The sequence below is a fragment of the Podarcis erhardii genome, assembly GCF_964252035.2.
Source record: "Podarcis erhardii genome assembly, chromosome: 13".
NCBI lineage: Eukaryota > Metazoa > Chordata > Lepidosauria > Squamata > Lacertidae > Podarcis > Podarcis erhardii.
In genome coordinates, this window is record NC_138502.1 from 27,252,411 (window position 1) to 27,273,450 (window position 21,040).

At 43.8% G+C, this 21,040-nt stretch overlaps 1 protein-coding gene across 6 annotated transcripts in view; it reads right to left on the reverse strand.

The window, feature by feature from the left end:
* IKZF3 (IKAROS family zinc finger 3) overlaps positions 1–21,040 on the reverse strand; it is a 59,532-nt gene that overhangs the window by 18,474 nt on the left and 20,018 nt on the right. For 4 of the 6 annotated variants that reach the window (XM_081837029.1, XM_081837028.1, XM_081837027.1 and 1 more), the window contains 4 exons: positions 14,487–14,750; positions 13,580–13,747; positions 11,041–11,157; positions 1,824–1,940 (listed from right to left, as the gene is read on the reverse strand). In XM_081837029.1, the coding sequence (XP_081693155.1) occupies positions 1,824–1,940; positions 11,041–11,157; positions 13,580–13,747; positions 14,487–14,750 (666 nt within the window). The other 2 variants (XM_081837032.1, XM_081837031.1) reach the window with 2 other exon arrangements.

The window sequence follows — 21,040 nt, forward strand, 5'->3', positions numbered from 1 at the left end:
TTGCTAGCATCAGACAGCTGCTTAAGGCAGAGCTACAAGTGAATGGTTGAAAAGTTGGGGGACCAACCTTCAATTCAGTAAATCAACTAAAAGTTTAGTGAATTACTCCATGAATAACACTATTTTAATCAGTGAGCACAGGCGTTAAGTGCATGCTCGTTTATTAATTTCTTTTGCATCCCAGTATGATAGAAATCCAACACATCCTAAACAGCTTCATAAATAAACTATGCCCCTTCCCCCGGCCCAGTAATGTGGTAGTTTTTGTTGATAAACTGTTTTATCAATTTCTTTCAAAGGCTCCTAAACTGAGATTTTGATAATATGTGAATAGATGTAAATGCTAATAGACAAAATGAATCTGTTATTTGAAGATTTCCAGTTTTTCCACTTGTCTTTCAAATGTGTTTTCTTTTGCTCTTACAAATTGCAAACTGCATAAGCTCATTCTGCAAATTTTTGATAAGCATATCAAAAATATAACATTATAAAATATCTAGTAGAATTAAGTAGAATTAAAATATCAGTATTTAAAAACAACAACAGTATAAAGACTAGCAATACCAACAGTCGTTCCAATATTAACCGTACTAATATTTTATTATAAATAATGGATGGTATTCAAGTATGTTTTACTCAGAGAAGAACTACAGAAATTGAAATTAATGTTCAATGGGATTGCTCTGGGTAAAACTTAGTTAAATACTGCCCAATAGTACTAAGTAATATTAATCTTTCATGGGATAACTTGGCAAAGTAATTACTGGAAGAAGTTTATCAGAACCGTTCTCTGTATTTCATATTCAAAATATGTCAAAAACAGCAAAGCTAAAAGCTAAAGGAAACCGCTTCTATAAAGCCACCATTCATGTGTATGCCCTTTTTTGTTTTGTGCACCTATGTGCAAGTACAGGCAGAGAGGCACAAACATATCGGGTCCTCATCCGACACACAAATGCCCCAATTAATAGTATCCGTGCAATCAAAAACACAAAATGGGTTCAATCATAAAGTGGTATAATTAGCAGAGTAATCTAATCTGCAGGAGCCATCTTTAATTGGCAAGTGAAAATTTTAATTAGAGGGGCTGTGAATTAAGGGCACAATTGTTTATTATGCTTAACCCTATTTGATCCTTAGGTGTGGTTTCAATATGGAATGGAAAGGAAAATATTAAAACTGCAGTTCCCTTCTAGCAATTGTAAGTTGCTACCTGCTTACTGAGATTTTGGAAATATGCAACACAGTTAAAGTGGATCAATTTTTTTTTTAAAGTCAATCAATCAATCAATCAGTTATCAGGCCATCGGGCAGCTAAAATATCTTTCTGCGAAGAATATATGCTGTAACAAAGGCTGCATCCTGCCTTAGGGTAAGAATTATGTCTATTGCTTCATAGGTACTCATACACAAACCAGTAGCACAACCCCAAACTATGTGCCTCCTGAATCACAGCTCTCTGGGTTTGGGCTATATATTGGACCAGTACTGATCTCACTGGAAATCAATCCAATGCTCTCTTGAAGTCTCCAGAGTTCGAATCAGCAGCCTTAATAGCTTTCCTAGTCTTTTCAGGGAGAATCCTGCAAATGCACGTAAAACTGCCCACTTCATTGAAATGAAAGCGGGGAGAAGAGGAACAAACAGGCACCAACGAGCACTTCATCAGGGATCTGGTTGTGAACGCAACTTCCTGTACAAGGTACGCTACTAATTCCTGCACCAACATAAGCTTTCGAATCATCCCAGGCAGAACAAACATGTGAGTTCCTCACCAACACAACTCCAGTGCGATTTCATGATAAAAGCATGTTTTCTCTTACCAATGAATTTCTGAGGCATGGAACTCTTCCGTTTGGCCACGTTGCTCGCTAAGCGGTCCAGCACAAGGGCCCGTTCAGTTCCCATCTCGGATTTGATGTGCCTTCCCTCCACGCTTTCTGGATGAGGGAAAATGAAGAGAAAAATCAGGCTGAAAAGAGGGGAGAACGAAAAGAAAGGGAGGGAGAGAGGGAGAAAGAGAGAGAGAGAGAGATAGTAAAGAAGGGGAAAAGAGATAGTTGCCCTCAACACTTCAGCCAGGAAAGCTGAGTGGAACTTGTGGTAGAGTAGTTGTTTTCTTCTTGTTGTTCTCAAACCTCTGTTTCACCCCTGTGGTCAGCAGAGCTAAGGGGCAAAAACACCACACACACTGAAACCTTGCAATTTCTCAGACTCACAAAAGGGGAGCAAACAACCTAACGGAATTAACATCTTGATTGTACACTTCCTCTTGCTAATGAACAGTCTGGACCTTGTAGTTTGCGAAACGCAGAGGGGGACTTTGTCCCGCCCATCTTTCCATTTGATTTTGAGTAAGACTTGCAAGACACCTGCAGGCAGGCCCAGAACACATGAAAAGGCAAGTGCGAAAGGGGAGCGTTCAGCCCTTTGATGGATGTGCTAAGAAAAAAATGTGCTTTGATGGAACCACAACATCTTCACCCTTTGAAACATGCTTAGTTTATCATTAATATTAGCACTGTTAGAAACAGAATGCTTTATTGTGGAATGCTACTGTTCAGTGCTCCAGCCAGTCATAACCTCTCCGCAAGACACCATTCAATTCTCCCTCCCCATCACTTTTTACTCCCCAGCCCACCCAAACAGATACTTAGCATTCTGTGATCACTGAGCATGCTCACTGGGGGGGTTTGGGGGGGGGGGTTAGGGATGCTGATGTTATTTTAGCCTTCAAAGTTCCCCCTTCAAAGTACAAAATATTCTTTGTACTTCTGCAAATTCTGGGATTCCTCTAAGCATGAAAAGTCCTCTCTCTTATTTCTCAGAGGCCCTATTTTGGATACTATCCTGTTCAGAAGCAACTCGCCAGGTGGGGCAGAACCATTATGTTAGCTTCCTAGCAGGCAGGTTGCTATTGCTTTCCAGGAGGCAGGGAGTAGAGGGAGGCCAGTGCAGTGAAAACTTTCTGGCAGGAGTGCCAGATTGGCTTTGCCAGTGCGTTTTTTACTGCACCAACTTTCCTGCTGTTTCCACACTCCCTATCTCTCTCTGGGATGCAACAGCAACCCATCTGCTGGGAAACTAACATAAAAGCTCCACCCTACCCAGCAAACTGCCTCTGACCCTGTTGGCACTCAGCAACTGAGTTTGCTATTAGTGGGAGTGATCATTATTTATTAAATTATACAGAGCAACTGAGGTACATGACACATACTATTACATAAGGTGTGTGTGGTGGTGGGGGGGGAGTCTCTGCCTTGAGGAGTTTATAATCTAAAGAGGTGACAGCGAAGCAGAAGGGAGGGAGGGAGGGATGACAAGGAAAGAGTATGTATGCAAAATGGTCCATGTGGTGAGCCCCCTTTTTCAATGTGGCTGCATCATTCTTACACAGCCTCCCCCTTTGCCTGAGGCGTCACTATGGAAAAGAGGCTCCTATGCAGCTGCAACTCAAGAGCATCCTGATATGAGGTGCAAAGGGGTCGACGAAAAGCTTCACGACAAAGGACTTAGTGGAAGAATTGTGCTTTACAGAAGAAGGGCAAGACAAAGGCAGCACCTTGTGAGGGGAAGCAGGAGAGAATGGACAGTCTGCAGACATATCACACCTTCTGGTGGCCGAGGGCAGCAATGGTGGAAGAGTGAGAGTCATGGGCATCAATATATATAAGATATTTGGAGAGCAAAGCCCAGGAAGGCTTGGAAGACAAAGACTTAAACTGAAAGCAAGGAAGCAGTTATTCCAACGGATCTGTGATTTCTTTCTTTTTAAAAAACAAAAGCACACAAAACAATGCTTACTGGCTTACAAGGATCACAAACTCTGAAAAATGCTATAAAGAGAAAACAGCAAGGAAAGTTTCAATGCAGAAAAATCCCCTTTGTCACTATGTTATGTTAATAAAGCAAGACAGAACAACAACAATGAGTTAATTCTCTCCATCCCAATGGGAAGTAAAGGGTCCAGTTAGAGGACTGCTAATATTCTTAACGTTCTGTCTATAGATCTGGCCTTGTATCCAACAGGAATAAGTGGCTCACCAGGTGAGGCCGAGCCGCTACGCGAACTTCCTGGCAGGCGGGTCACCGTTGCTTACCAGGAGAGAGACGAGGCGTCGGGGTGTCAGCACAGTGCAAACACACTGGCAGAGTCAATCTGGCACTTCTGCCAGAAGATTTGCACTGCGCCACCCTCCCCACCGCCCTTCGCCTCTCCCTCCCACCTGCTAGCTTTGTGGCTCCACCCCACAGCAGCCTGGAGAAGAGATTTTCCAACTGTGTACTCTTCAGTTTGGAGCCATGTCACTATTTCTTGGAAGCTTACTGCTAGCTCTTTAATGAGATTGCTGGGATTAACAGGCAACTTTTCTGAGAGGCGTCTTGTTCTCAATGCATTTCTCCGCACAATATGTAGAAAGGAGAAAGTGCTGGGTGTGTTCTAGGTCACACAGACTTCATAGGGTAATAGTGGGTGGCTCTGATAGTACTGGCCACAACCTCACACAAACCTAGAAGATTTCTCAGAATTTTTATTTTTATTTTAAAAAGAGGAAGGACAAATTTGTGGCATCCTAAATACTCAAAAATACATTGTAGCTGCATAAACCCACTGCATCTGATGTTTTGGTGATCCCTGAAAGCTTATGTCACATTGAATGCAGGCCTTTTTTACAAGTGCATTTTTAAAAATTTATTTCCATTTAATTTTTTTGCAAAACAAATGAAGTAATAATAAAAATTCACAGTACCAAAAAATAAAATGAAATAAAATTCAGGTAATCCCTAGCAACATTTTAAATTGACCTGAAAGATGATTCACCTTCATGAATTCAGTGTCTCTATGAACCCATTTAGGGTTCATAGAGGTCTGTATCGGGGCACTGCCTTGAATTCCATGATGCCAGGTGATTGACAGATGGGTGGCTCCCGCCCACCTGTTAAAGCCGGCCTGTGGAGTGGGGGGGGGGATAATGATCTCGTCTGCCAAGCTGGAAAGGTTCCCCACCCCCGGGGATAATGTATGAAAATAAATACAGTGGTAACTTGGGTTAAGAACTTAATTCGTTCTGGAGGTCCGTTCTTAACCTGAAACTGTTCTTAACTGGAGGTACCACTTTAGCTAATGGGGTCTCCCGCTGCCGCCGCACAATTTCTGTTCTCATCCTGAAGCAAAGTTCTTAACCCGAGGTACTATTTCTGGGTTAGCGGAGTCTGTAACCAGAAGCGCCTGTATCCCGAGGTACCTCTGTAAATAAGGAATAAGAGCCCCTCTGAATAATATTGAAGGTTCCCCCTAATCCAGCATCCTTCTTTTAACAGCAGATGGCCACAAGGTCTCTCTGTGGCTTTTCCAGAGAGCATAAAATGATAACCTCTTTGAAATTTGTCCCAGAGGAAGGTTCCCATAATGAATAAAATGTGTGCTTAAATAAAATAACACAGCATTAACCACAAAGGCGTGATAGATGAAACTTGCAGCATTGTAAGTTAACCCTTTCGACAACTTGTTTTGACAACTTAGCTTCAAACTCACCTCAGGCATATTTGAATCGGCACTGAAATTAGTCACATACACACAAAAAGGGCCATAGGCAGATTACTTAATTTGCTTGCTTGCACTTTACACAGCATTTTGAAACTGAAGGCAGAGGGCCTTCAAAGCACTCCTGTCCCAAAACCGCAGTACAGAAATTAGTCAACATGGATGAGGGGGAGGGGGCCTGGTTAATCACTGCTGGGACTGTAACACGTTGAGGACTGTTGTCCTGATTGAAAAAAATACTGGCCTCAATAGGCAAGGTGTCGCACGTGCCACAATTCTGTGGAAGCACAGAAAGTGCACATTATGTGATTGCGGGCGCAAAATTCAGTTTCCTAAGAAACTCATGTTTCTGTCTTTCCTTTTTCGTTTGCTTTTTTGGAAAAAAAAGAAAGAAAGAACAGGTTTATAAACCTTATGGCTGGGGTGACTTAATGCAGCTTTTCTCAAAAAAGAATGTGGATTGCCTGATGCAGAATTTTAGCATAGGGTACAGCCTGGTCCAACCATTAGGTAGTGCAAGGCAGTTGCTTGAGGCAACAGATTCTGGGTGTCATGAAAGGGCAGCAAATTGTTTCATGTATTCTTATTGCATTTTTACTGTGAGGGAGAGGCACTTGGTGGATTTTCTGTCTCAGGTGCCAAAATGACATGCTTAGTCTTAGATACCATGCCCCTCATTTTTTGAGGGGGATCATGTGCTGTTCTGTCTTAGGCAGCAAAAAGTCTTGGGCCGGCCCTGGCTGCAGGGGCTGTGCATGTCAATACCCAGTGCCTCGCCTGTGAGCCTGGAGACCGATATAGCACAACGTGTAGAGTTATGCATAGGAGATTGGGTCATGGGGTGTGTGAGGATGCTCCCAGATGAAGGCTTATTATTGCAAATGGGTGTTGGCAACAGAGCTTTCTGGATTTCCCCCAGAAAGAGGAAATCTGAATTAAGCAGGGACGGGTAATATGGGCTTGCATTTTGACTCCTCTTCCATGCATACAGCTCACAATAAACACCTGTCTGGAAGCACCCTGAGGTTTTTTGCATACACATAAGAGTACGCTTCTGTACACATGTACAAGCTTGTTAGTGCAAATGGATTTCACTCTCTGGACTAGAGGGATAGTAAAGGGAGACTCAGGCTTCCCTAAAGAGTAAAAGTAAAGGGACCCCTGACCATTAGGTCCAGCCGTGGCCGACTCTGGGGTTGCGGCGCTCATCTCGCTGTATCGGCCGAGGGAGCCGGCGTACAGCTTCCGGGTCATGTGGCCAGCATGACTAAGCAGCTTCTGGCGAACCAGAGCAGCGCATGGAAATGCCGTTTACCTTCCCGCCGGAGCGGTACCTATTTATCTACTTGCACTTCATGGTTTTGAACTGCTAGGTTGGCAGGAGCAGGGACCGAGCAACGGGAGCTCACCCCGTCACAGGGATTCGAACCACCAACCTTCTTATCAGCAAGCCCAAGGCTCTGTGGTTTAACCCACAGCGCCACCCACCTCCCTCTGTCCCAGGCTTCCCTACAGATACATAAAAGAGGGAAATAGGAAAGCAGAGAGAGAGAATTTAAAGAACTTCTTGTGCACAACAGGAATGCTACTTAAAAACGGAACTTTCAGTGTCTATTTCTACATTCTAAGTGCATTTTCAGCCTTTGCTAATGCACAGGAGAAAGTGGGAGAGAAGAAGCATTTGTAATGCAAATGGTCATTCTGCCAATTGTAGATTTCACACATTGCAGAGCTGATGGCAGCAACAACTGCCTTAAGCCTCAGTGTGAAAACACCTCAGCAGCCTGAGCTCTAGGATAAGCGAGGCTAGGGTGTGCCTCTCCCTTCCTCCCTAAAACAACAGGGCTGTAAAAGTGCTATGCAACATCTTTCTGTTTTCAGTTTAAGGATGCGGGAGGCAGGAGGGCAAAAAATTAATTTGAAGCATGGCAGGGGAAATGGAGGAGAGAACACGTGAGCCAACATCCAAGTCTGGTTGTGTTTCGGGAATGGTGAGAAATAAAGACAAGATAGTACTGGGCTGTGTCACATGAAGAGACTATTCTGGGCTTTGAATAGTAGTTTGCTACTTGAAAGAACTTGCTAACAGTGCAATCCAAAAGTAAAAACTAGTGAAGTCAGTGGGGCTTACTCCCAGGTAAGTAGGGTTAGGATCTTCGCTGAAATGGTCAACCCGAGACTGGGCTGTACCAATCTGAACTACAACTGGCGGGGAGGGGGCAAGATAAACAAACAAACAAACAAACAAAAACCAAAATAAACGAAACCAAAATCCCTGAGTGTATTGTGAACTAGCAGAAGGCAAAACTAGAATCCTTCCCTCGGACACAGTAGCTTTATGCGTGTAGAGTTGTAGAGTTGTGCTTTTCTTTGTACGGATGCCACATCCACCTGCAACCTGCCTGGTGGAGATCATCACCTGAGTTGCAGCCAAACTTACATGCACAATCTGCAGCGCAGTAACACAACAGCTCTCTAACCATGAAATAATTTTAGCTGATTAAACTGTACTAAATGGCAGGCAATTAGTAAACTGATTGATTGATTGATTGATTGATTGATTGATTGCATTTAATTATATGTGAATATTAGCCCCCAAAAATTGATTTGTGACCACTATTCTCAGATCCACCAATTAAATGGGACCCAGTGACTAATCAAAGAAAAATCACACTACTAAGCAAGTCAATTAAAGTTTGTAGCCCAAACCTTTTTTAGTCTCAGTTTCATCATGGAAAATCTTCCAGGGGCAGCATGCCGGGGGGGGGGGGGGGAGAGAATCAAAGGCCAAAGTGGGGGGAGCAGCAGGTGTAACTCTTACGTTTACACAGCTATTTTTCAGCCATCTTTTTTTAAAAAATGGTTTTTTTCCTATGCACCCCCACTCCCCCAACATCTCCACACGGACAAGCAATAGGCATTATCAGAGCTCAAGGACACATTTCAGCCAGGCAGAGGTGCTCGAGGAAGGCATGGGTGAGGGGGTGTGGCTTGGGGAAAGCCCCCAGGGCCAGACAGAAAGACCTGGAGGGGCTCCATTCACACCTAGGAACAAGGCTCCCCACCCCAGATCTTATCACATGTGACATTAGCTTCCCCAGCCATTTACTTACTGAAGTGTTGCTGTGATGCCAAAGGTTGTACAATCTAAATGTGGAGTGGGGAAGGGACTGTCACAAAATGTTAATACAGATAATGTGAGGGAAGTGAAAGATCGGTTTCGATGGTGGTAAGGAGACCTCTTGTGTGGCCTAGGGACAGAAGGATCCCTGTACAGTGGTACCTCGGGTTAAGTACTTAATTCGTTCCGGAGGTCCGTTCTTAACCTGAAACTGTTCTTAACCTGAAGCACCACTTTAGCTAATGGGGCCTCCTGCTGCGCCGCCGGAGCACGATTTCTGTTCTCATCCTGAAGCACTATTTCTGGGTTAGTGGAGTCTGTAACCTGAAGCGTATGTAACCTGAAGCGTATGTAACCCGAGGTACCACTCTACTGCAAGTGAGCAGAGAAGGAGAGGGTAAAGGGGAAGCAGAAAGCAGAAAGCACCAACTTTTGGGGTGCTCTTATCCCTTCCCCAACCCCCCTCTCTCTCTCTTTCTCCTTTGGTCCTCTATTCTAGCAACGTAGCAACGGCATGCCTTTTCGGGCTGCAATTCAGGCTGTTCCCAACATGAGACTTCTGTCAGCCCAGGCCTTAACAGTTTCACATTTCTCACAGCGAGAGGGTTTGGTTAACATAACCTCAGAAGTGCTAAATGAGACCTGAATGAGCGGCCTTGCTTCCTGTCACACCAAATGATGTGGTCATTAGGGGAATGGAGTACGGAACAAGACAACTGATTAGTGGCCCGATAAGGATCTCTGATCAGGCATGGGAGTCACGTTTGAATTACAACGCTGCATGCAGGGTTTGGGGTATTAATTTTTTTTTCTTCCTTCCCAGCCATGTGGTCGCAAATGCTAACCTTTTCAATCAATGGCAAATTCCAGAGGAGCAGTCAAAACGCAGATGAGACGCCTCAGAGAAGACAAACACGGAGCAAAATCTCCCACACTCACTCCTCCGAGTAGTTCAAGCTAGATTCAGTACGCCCACAGATCCTCCCTGCTTGCAACAACCACGGTCGTTTCCCTTACACCCTCTAGTAACAAAAGGAGTACATACACACACACACACACACACACACACACACCTATCAATCTCTATCTATCTATCTATCTATCTATCTATACATATATATCCCTATACTGACATCAGTTGATCGTACCAATAAATCATCCTTTATGCCACCGTTTTTGAAATTTACCCAACATTTACTGGCAAGTTTTTGAAATTTACCCAACATTTACGAATTGCACCAAAAAGTTCAAGTGAAATTTAAAATGTTGAATGTGAGTTCATAAACATGTTGTTCTTTATTTGGGGCGGGGTGTTATTTATTATAAGCCGCAGCCTAATCAACCAATAAGATCTACAGTAAAAACAACAAGCGCGGCAGGAAATTCCATTACGAAAATTCAACGAATTAAAAAGCTTGGTAATAAAGCAAGCTTTAAACCGGCATTGTAAAGATAATCTAGAAGGTTCCAGCTGTGCTTCTGTGCAGAGTTGTGTTCCACCTTTAAGGTGCCACCACAGAAAAGGCCCTGAGCCTAAATGCCCATTTATTTTCAGACTACAATCCGATATATTTCCAATTGCAACTTCTCTGCTTAGCTCCTTGGCCACATCCAAGCCATACATTAAAAGCAAATTTATACCACATTAACAGCAAAAAATCCTGAGAACTGTTGTTTTTAACCCATCACAGAACTACAATTCCCAGGATTCTTTGGGGAGAGCCATGTGACCCATATGTGCTTTGAAGTGTATGGTGTGGCTGTGACCCTATAAATTGGGGTGGGTGTTGCCAGGAACTTCCCATCCACCTTGTACTGCAGAAGCAACAAACCGGAACGGCACAAGTTCTCTGTAATCGAAGTCATCTGAAACGGTTTACCTGAATGCGCAAAGATCCCAGGCAGCCCTTTAAAATGCCTTGAGACAACTGCTTTGCTTTCCACCCCATCCCTCCACCACTACCCTTGGCCTTCCAAGGGGACTGTGGGGTAAAACCAGGGGCCGGATTTGTACAACAGGTAGAGTGGATTAGAACTGGCTGAGGCTACTGGTGGAATGGCAGCTGTATCCTCTCCCACTGCCTTGTGGCATTTATATAGACTTTTTTTTGTATAAAAACATGCCTGAATATGTTATTTGAGATTGAATTCATTCCTGGTAATAGGATCTGTTTATAGCAACTATGCACAAAATTCGCCATGATGGAGGAAGGTCTACGTGCCCGAAATTATTTGATTCCCCAGAGCCACATGGATTTCCCTCGCAAAGGGAGGGAAACAATTCTTCATGGAACTCTGTTCCAGGATCTTCCCCTCCTCGATACTCCAACATAATTCAGAATTCTCTGCATCTAATTAATTTTGAGTGGCTCACCAGCTTCACCAAGGGTAGCGTTCTGCAGGTAAGTCCGACATCTCTCTTTGTGTTCTTCCAATGAGCTTCTTTGTTTGTAACTCCGTCCACAGAATTCGCACTTGAATGGTTTCTCCACTAGGAGGAATAAGCAAGCAAACAAAAGGACTGTTATCTTTCTGTTTGTGTACTGTGTTACTGACACATCAATTTTAATATGTAAACCAGTGGTTTAAAATCATTGCCTTGTACGGGTAGAGATTCAGGCCAAAATAATATCTGACCACAACCCAATAAAGATGGAACTGAAAGGTCTGGAAGAAGGTACTTTTAGATGGAGAACCTTGGGCAAAAGACTTTGGATATAATATACAGCTTGAAGAATGGGAAAGGTTGTGGAATGAAAGGATAAAATTTACAGCCTGTAATGCTTTGAAAGAGAATATGATGAAAATGATGTATAGATGGTATATTACACCAGTGAAATTAGCTAAAATGTATAAGACAAATAATAAATGTTGGAAATGTAAAGAAAAAGAAGGAACATTTTATCATATGTGGTGGGAATGTAAAAAAGTAAAGAACTTATGGGAAATGATATATAACGAGATGAAAAAGATGTTGAAATATACATTTTTTTAAAAACCAGAAACATTTTTACAGGATATTATAGGTCAGGCTATTAATAGGCAAGATGTTAAATTGTTTTTATATGCAACAACTGCAGCAAGAGTATTGTTAGCCCAGAAATGGAAACAAAAAGAAATTCCGACGAAAGAAGAATGGCAGACAAAATTAATGGACTATGCAGAATTGGACAAAATGACAGGAAGGATTTGAAACCTGCGGGACCAGAGATTTACAGAAGATTGGAAGAAGTATATGAGTTATTTGAAGAGCAACTGTAATCAACAAATGACGCTAGGAGGACTACAATAAGTTTTGTAAGGAAAAATATACGAAGTGTTACAAAGTAGAAAAAGATAGAGATATTGGTTATGAGTTTGAAATGTAATAGGGAAGATAAGAAATGCATACTGAGAGATTAGATTGGAAAATTTTCAGACAGGACTGATGGAAGTCAAAAATTTGAATAAGATGTAAAAGTATGTTTAATTATTCTTGAAAATGCTATGTTAAAAAAATGAATATTATATATATATATATATATATATATATATATATATAAAATAATTCCAGATACCCAATTGCGCAGTGGACTTAAATATTTGACAGTGACGTTGAATATTTCCCCTCCAATCCCAACTGTACCCATTTTGCAGTTGAAGGAAAATGCGGAAGAGCAAAGTGTGGGTCCATGGTCACCAACAAGATTTCTCTGTATGGCTCGTAGACGCCAGTCTCCCAAACCTCCCTTATCTGTCCACTTTCTTCTTGCCAACGGTACATAGTTCCTAATGTTCCAGGGCTCTATGGGAGCTTTTACCCCAGTCCTGCATTCTCCATGACTACTCCATGTCTCCGGCACCCATTCTGTCCTATTTTCTTCAGCCTTTCTGCCTAGCCCTTCTCATGCTTCATGTACACAGCTCCTGCTGTCCTTATGCACTTTGAAATTTCCTCAGAGCCTCCTCTCTCATTAGCCTCCTTTCGTCTCCCATCTTCTCTCTCAAATTTCCCTTCTCCTTTTAGCCTTTTAGCCTGCTCTGCACACATCCTTCAGCTATCTTGCTTGTATGGCTTTAAAAGAGGGGTAGTCAAATTCACAAAGGATAATAACAATGGCTGTTAGACATGATGGCTATGTATGTTCTACTTCCACTGTTGGAGGAAATTGAGATCGCTGCCCTGCAGCGGGTTAGACTAAATGACCCTCAGGATCCCTTCCAACTCTACAATTCTCTGATTCTATGATTCCACAAAACGGTGTGACTTCATCACAGTTTCCTAGATAAGTACGACACATCAGCATCAATGACTTTGATCAATCTTGTGTGGTTAGTTGACTCTCACGCACTATTTGGATGCAAAATTAATTACTCATGGCAAAGGGGGTGGTAAAGAGTTTGAAAGTCTGAAAGTGAAGAGGAAAAGGAACTGGAGCTGTTTGATGAGGGCAGGTGGGGGGGAGGGGGAAACTACCAGTTTTTCCCGTATATGAGATGCCCCCATGTATAAGACGCCCCCTAATTTTGGGGACCCCAAATTAAGAAAATGGGGGAAGATGGACCAAAGTTGCTGAACCTTTTTTCAGGAAGGATTGCCCAGATTTGTTGAACTTTTTTGGAGGGGAATGCCCCCAAAATCACACACACAAGTGCCGCACCAACAGCCAATCCTCAGCAACCCTTGACGCAGCCACCAATCAGCCACTCACTGTCGCACCAACAACCAATCCTAAGCAGCACCTGCAGCAGCAACCAATCACCCACCCGATCGCCGCTGACAAGCTCCTGCTCGCAGCTGCAACAAATTGCCTGTCCTGCATTTGCACTATCGGTGTATGAGACGCCCCCAATTTTTAACCTTATTTTAGAGTAAAAAAAAAAACCCTTGTCTTCTACACAGAAAAGTACGGTATTTTTTTGAAGTCACTTACCAGAATGTGTCCTTAAGTGACCAGTGAGCGCATCTCTCCTTTGACAGGCATAGCTGCAAAGGTGGCATTTGAATGGCTTTTCCCCGGTGTGAAGTTTAACATGGCGGAGAAGGTTGCCCTTCTGAGTAAACGAGGCCCCGCACTGGTTACACTGGAAAGGGCGCTCACCTTAAAAACACCATGGAAGGAGGAGGAAAAGGTATCACTTAAGTGCTATCATGCAGGCAGTATAGTCTCTATAGTAAAAACACAAATTATACATAATTCTGCCTGAAGGCTGCCAGGCAGGGCTTCAGATGCCACACCACCCAGCAGTGGCCAAAAGAGGGAACACAAGGGCCACCCCACAGACATAAAGTGTGTGTGTGTGTGTGTGTGTGTGTGTGTGTGTGTGTGTGTGTTGCTGGTGGTGGTAAGGTAACAGCCAAATAAGAGTGGCATTACCCTTTTTTTTGACAGTCACACCACACTCCTTCCCTGAATTAAACTTAGTGGCATTCTTCGCCAGGAATAGCAAGAGTCTTGTGGCAGCTTAAAGACTAGGTGTTGCGTGCAGCGTAATTCTTGCTTGAAGCAGATCCACTGAAATTGATGGACAGGACGACCAACTTAGAGGCATTCATTTCAGTGGGACCACTCTTTTTGTAATCACAATTTTTGGTTGGAAAACCGCACTGCAAAATTCAGATAAGTGCAACTCTTGAAGGACAGCTGTGTTTTGGTTCTCATGGTTTTTTTCCAGGAAGTGGCAATGTGATAAATTTGGCTTAAAATGTGGACTGAATCAAATTTCTCCCCCCAACTCAACTCCCCACTCAACTTGACACAGGGGTGGTAAACTTAGTGGGCCCAGATCAAATGCATTTATAACACCGGCCTTGCCTTAGAAAGGACTAAAAGTAATTACCAGTGTGGCTGCGTTTGTGAACCATCAAGACATTGAGGCTGACACAGCGCAATCCACAAATGTGGCAAATCAGCTTTCCACTAGATGGCCTGATGAGGTCGTACGGTCCGGAATGCCTCTCTAACTCGATGCTCTCATACTCTCCATACTCCTGCTGACAGTTATAAAGGCTCCCAGGCTCTCCTCGGTTTTCCATTGGTTCAGAATTCAAGACGCCATCTTCTTTTTCAGTGTATTCACCTTTGCCTTTAAGCAAGCCATCCTCTGGAGGGGTGGGTGCAGGGAAATGGAAGACAGGTCCCAAATGTGAGGAGATGGATAAAAATTGAGAATCCATAGAAAGAAGTTAGCCATGCTTCCCCCCCCCCCCAATTACAGACAAAAATAATGCAAAATGGTTTTTTCCTTAATTTTCTTGTTTGCCTTTTCCAGATCTTAAAAATTCTTTTTGGGGGGGGCGGGGCAGGGGGCAGATTGAATTCAAACTATTATAGGTTATAAGCCATTTAGACCAGGGGTGGGAATTTTGTTCATCTCCAGTTCTCATCAGCCCCAGACAGCACATTCAATGGTCTGTGATGATGGGACCTGGAGTCTGATAATCTGGAAAAGCAGTTTTCCCATCCCTGATTTAGGCCAGAGAAAACCATTTTTTAATGCCCACCCTCTTTCAATTCCCCACTGCCCACCCCATTCACAACTGCTCACAGTATGAAGAAACCAGAAAAAGAGAAGGAAAAATAGGAGATAGAGATGAAGGCAGGGCAGAGAAGAGAAACAACAACATGAAGACAAGATGGATCCATTCAAGATCCAGCAACTCAAGAGATGGCTCCCAGGTAAGATCAGGAGTATTTCATCACTGTTTCCTTGACGCTTAATTCTAATATTTCTTCCACCCACTGAGCAATCCATATCTCTATCTTATAAGCTGTCATTCTGGAGCCACTTCTGGGCTCACCTGAGGCCAGGAAGTGTTCTCGATTTCTGAGCAGCTGCAGGAGCAAGAAAACACTCAGCTCAATGAACTGCTAGAAATGCCAAAGGCAGCTGCTTGTGGCATTAGAGTCACCTCTGATTGAAAGTCTTTAAGCAGCAACCCATTGTACACAACCTTGCAATACCAGCTGGGTCGAAGGGATGGAGGCTACTTCTGTGTGCTGGCTTTTCATCACATGGCCCTAAAAATACTGGGGGAAAGCTCCACCGAGCACTTCAGAATTAGGTCTCTTTGAGTCTTGTTTGTTTTAACTAGAGGACATCCAGAACCAAAATGATCCAGGCACCAGGAATGGAATTTGCTATTTATCACAGGGACGAGGGCCAGATTTAGGTTTGATGCTACTGAAGGTAATGGGACCCTTTATATGTCCAGCTGTCCTTTGTCGACAACAAATTGTCACTGGGTTTTTTTGTGTGTGTGTTGAATATATGCTATATGGTAATTTATAGACCTAATAGGAGCCTACACAAAACAAAACACTGGTGTAGGTTTTATTTTATTTGTTTTTTATCTTATATTTTGGAAATGTACATCCAGGTTTTTTCCTTTAATTTTTTGGGGGGAGAGTGGGGCCCTAAGATATAGCCTGTTTAGCTTATACATAAATCCGGCACTGACAGGCATGGACCAATAGGAGTGTTGGTGGGAGTATGTGTATGGTACTTAACTCTTCCTCTGCCAGATATTGTTCCGTTCCAAAATCACCTCAAGGTGCCTGCTTCCCCTCTCAGGGCTGATGCATGTGAACCCTGAAGAAGGAAAATCAACTTGTGGGCAGGATCTGAGCCAGAATAGACGACAGGGAAAGCCCTCCCTCCCACATTCTCCTGAGACTGCTTGTCATTTTTTCTTTTTTTAAAGCCTCAACACTAAGACTTCATTAAACACATTTGTTTATAATGGATGAGTTGCCCTGAAACGCCTCATGCTTCATTTAAAAACAGCATCACACTGTAGCTGTAAAGGTAATATTTCTGTAGGTAGGGGAAAGCCCATTTCTCGCTCTATGGCCAGCAGAATGAATTAAGCAAAAAAAATGTAAACGATGCAGAATTACACGAAATAAGTCGTGCAAATTCAATTTACATAATATATACATGAGCACAGTTCAACTTCTCTATGAAATAAAATTTAATTTGCCCCCCCCCAGCGAAGAGTTACACGTAGCCCTTCCCATTGCATGCAAGTCTTTGAAAAGCTATGGGGAGTCTATGCAACTGGGACCTGAAAAAAATTAAATAACTAAATAAATGCTGCCGTGTAAAGTGTGTCTGTTCAGGTTCCCAATCATTTCATTTCTTTCCCTCCCAGTTTTCCATTCCCCTTCCTGTCGTTCTGTGCCCACTGAACACGTTCGGTCCTCATTGGACTGCTTTGGATTTTTGAGAAACCTGCCTAGAACACAAATCATGGTGGAAGCTCCATAAATAGGTCGTCTATTGGCTCATAGGATCATTTCCACATAAGGCAAGTATGGAGAAGCTGTGGACCTCTAGATATTGCTGAACCATAGTTCCTGTCAGGCCCACCAAGGCTTACCAATGGCCAGGGATGATGGGAATTGTAGTTCAGCAGCATCTGGAGGGCCAAAGGATCTGTGCTTAAGAGTTGCACATGGCCACTACCAGAGAACTGACTACTTTGGAAGCAGCTGGGAATATGACACAGTGCATCCATCACCACAACTGTCTTGAAACAAACAAACATGCAAAATCCTATGCATGTTTACTTGCTGGTAAGTTCCACTGTGTTCATTCAGTAGGGCACACTCCCATGTAAGTGGAAATAGGATCACAGTCTTAGTAACAATTGTGGAGTTTACCATTCATTGCCTTTCTGTAGCAAATGAAATTTGAGGGACTCCATAATAAATGCACATGCAGGACAGCTGGTATGTTGAGCTTGTTGAAGAAATCTTGGGTGGCCAGGAGTGGACTTTTGCATTAAATGATCATTTAATACAAAGGCCCAGTACTGGCCACCCAAGCTTTCTTCATGTCAGCAGCCCAGTTTAGATGTAAACGTTTTCTTCTTCCTATCATTGAGCAACTAGGAGTCAGAACAGGGGTCAGCAACCTAAGGTCATTCAACCGGCCCATGGACCTCCAGTTCGGAGCAGAGCAGGGACCGCCTTCCGTGATGCTGGCTGGCTTCCCATTGGCTGCAGGAAGCTCCTGCAGCCAATGGGAAGCTGCGCATGCCTCCTCCGCACCAGAAGGAGCACCAGAAATAGTGTTTGCGTGTGAGTGTGTGTGCACACACTCCAGCCCACCGCGGCATCTGCAGGACTGTGAACTGGCCCAAGCCACAAAAACTTTGCCGACCCCTGAGTCAGAAAGTCTTTGCCAGTGTACTGCAAACCACACAGAGAGATCTACCAGTAGATCCCAAACTATCTTCTGTCTGCCCCCAGCTCTATGGTTTGAGAAAAGTAGTGTGGGGAGTGAATGTATCAACTTCTGAAGATATGCTTTGATTGCAGAATATGGTTTCAGACATCCTCACTGGATATGCACAGTGACTACCTCTTGACTACCTCTTTGTATGGGTAGAGTTTACTAATCGTATGTGTTTGGTTGGGGAGCATCTGCATGTGTGGGGCCAAAGGAGAAGGATCTTGGCAGTTGGACGAAACCAGTCAAGGAGAAACAAGTTTTTGCAGCTGGCTGATAAGAAGGAGCCTTGAGGGAAAAAAGGCTAAGCTGTTGGTTTTTGGAAACCATACAGACCAGCACTGGGCACCTGGGTGCTTGCCTTCCTCCCAGTTTGCACAATGCAAATAAGTAGATGTCCTAAATAAGGGTAGGGAAATCTGCCAGTTTCAGTTTCTCTGGTTTCTAGTTTCTCCAATGTTAAGTTCTTTTCTCCACATTTCCACGTCACCCCTCAGGAAAAGTCATCGGCATTTTGCTATGAATTTATCCGAGCGCACACACATTTGTATACATATTTTTGCAAAGCAATTTCCCCTATAGTAACACATTTCTGTATATTGTTTTCACTAATATACACATTTTAATGATATTTTATCCCCAGCATATGCATTTTTGCACACATTTCTTGGCTGATGAACTGCATATGCAAAAACATCAGAGAAGTGCAAATTTCAAAGAGTGGCTCTGTTTGGATTGTACTGTTTTGGAAATGGCAAATTAGATAGGGTTGCCTTTAAATGCGAACTGAATACCCTGGCATCCCTAGTTACAAAATCACACTACACAAGTCCACAGCACTCTCCACTCCCAAGGAAACTGACTGTGCAAAAGGCTGACCCAGGTTGGGGAAGTGGAGACATGAACAATACAACTCACCTGCTTTGGGATTCTGCCTGTGGGAACCTCTTTGCAAGATTCTTACTGAAAATTCCTCCTAAAGAAAAATACCCGCCTTTTGCTTTTCCTTCAGGCCATCTGCCTCTGCGTAGTGCATCTCTCTGCCCCTGATTCACTTTTGATAAGGAACTGAAAGGATGCACCTGAGCCCTCCTGACTGAAGCCCCCGCCATGCTCTAGTGCTCGAAGGTTCCCCCAAGCAAAAGCTTGAGCGATTTTTCAGTTTGCACGTAGGTGCTTTCTAAAAAAGCATGACGGGAAACATGCAGACCAACATGCAGAAGGTGCAGAAAGCAGAAGCTGTGAGAAAAGAGCAGTTCGGTGACAAACCTTGTCTTCACTGGCAGGAGGTAAAGGGAAGAGAGAATAGCCCAGCCTTGCTCAGTGAGGCTTATATTTGTCTTGAAAAAGCAAGGCTTGATTTGAAAGCCTTTCACTTATGCCTGGCTATGGGTTAAGGCTGGCACGTCCAAAGTCCATTTCAGGGGCTTAATCTGCCAGTCGGTTTAATCTGGCCCCTGTGCCAGTTTATTTCCTGGGCGTAAAATCCCTGAAAAAAAAGCTCAACAATTTCAACCCTTAAAAAAGTCAACAACTTTGGTCGGCCCTCACGCATGTTCACTTCATCAAATCTGGCCCTCTTTGAAAAAAGTTTGGGCACCCCTGTTCCCTGTTAAGCTCACCAGGAGAGCTCTGCCTATTGAGAATTCCAAATATACCCTCCCCAACAGGCCAAGGAAGCTGGAGGGGACAGAAACCACACCCTTACCTATATATTAATTTACTCGGTAAGAAGTGTCACACAGTTCAATAGGATTTACTTCTGTGTAGACAAAGGGACACTGGAAGCTGCTTTATTCTATGTCAAACCACTGGTCCTTCTAGCTCTGTATTGTCTACACCAGGGTTAGCAAAGCGGTGCCCTCCAGGTGTTACTGGACTCTGTATTCCCATCATTCTCAGCAAACACAGCCAGAGATGATAGGAGTTGGAGTCTAACAACAGCTGCAGTGCACCATGTTAGCTACTCCAGTCTACACTGACTGGCAGCAGGCAAGGGATTCTCCCGACTCTGCCTGCAGATGCTGGGGACTGAAGCTGGGATATTCTGCATGTAAAGCAGATACTCTACTGCTGCGCTACAGCCCTTCCCAGTGCAGAGGTTTGCATTGTGAGGCTGCAATTCTAAGCACACTTAAATGGTGGTGAGTCCTATTGGAATCAGAGAGCCTTGCTGCCAAATAGATGTGTTTAAAATTGCACCGACAAAGACAGAGGAACTGCTGCCTGCCTTTATCTCTCACCATCTCTGTTCTTAACAGCTACTTGTATTTGCTCCTCACCTTTCCAACTTCCATTTTTTAACAAAAGTCACTAGGATGGTTCTGACTCATTCCGTTTATATCTGGACAACGACATCCATCATTCCTAACCAGGATGGTCAGGGATGATGGGAGTCAGTGCCGTAGCTATGGGGGGTATCCAATTTTTTGCCTCAGGTGAAACCTCCAGAGGGGCATCCTTGAGGCTCCCAGCCTGTGTACAAAAATGTGTGGGGTGGGTCTTTGACCCGGGTGAAATAAAGCCTTGTTTTGCCCCTGCTGGGAACTGGGATTCAGCAACAGCTAGGGATTCGTGGTTGGTCAAAGGCTTTGAAGGCATCACAGCATTTACACACTGAGACCACAATCTAGAGAACTGAATTTCCTCCCTCAGCCCACAGGAGACAGGCTGAAAAAAATGGAGGGGAATGTGGCACCACTGGCCACCTTTCTACAGCTGGTTAAGAATCTCTGTTTGACTCATCACTCCTTAGCATGAATCGTTCAAGTTGTTCCCACTCCCAAATCCTGGGTAAAACCAGTCACTGAAAAGGAGGGAAGATGAACAATGGAGGAAGGCCGCCAATGGTTCTGTGACCCCATCTAACCATCCCTGCCTGCTAGTATGTACATGTGGCTGTGGAGGGGAGGCTTAAAGTTAGGATTTGCAGCCATCAGAGCCTTTCACACGAGGAAGGCCTTTCACACGAGGAAGAGCCTTGCCACATGCTCAGGGCTGATTCATACATTGGTAGAGCAAGGCAGAAGCCGCTTCTCCGGGGTCCCTTCCCACTCCACTCCACCCTAATGTCAGCGTTTGAAAAACCGTGTCATTCCTTCCACCCATGGAGCTCTGACACATAACTGTTATGGGTGGAGCAGTGTAGGAAGAAAAAA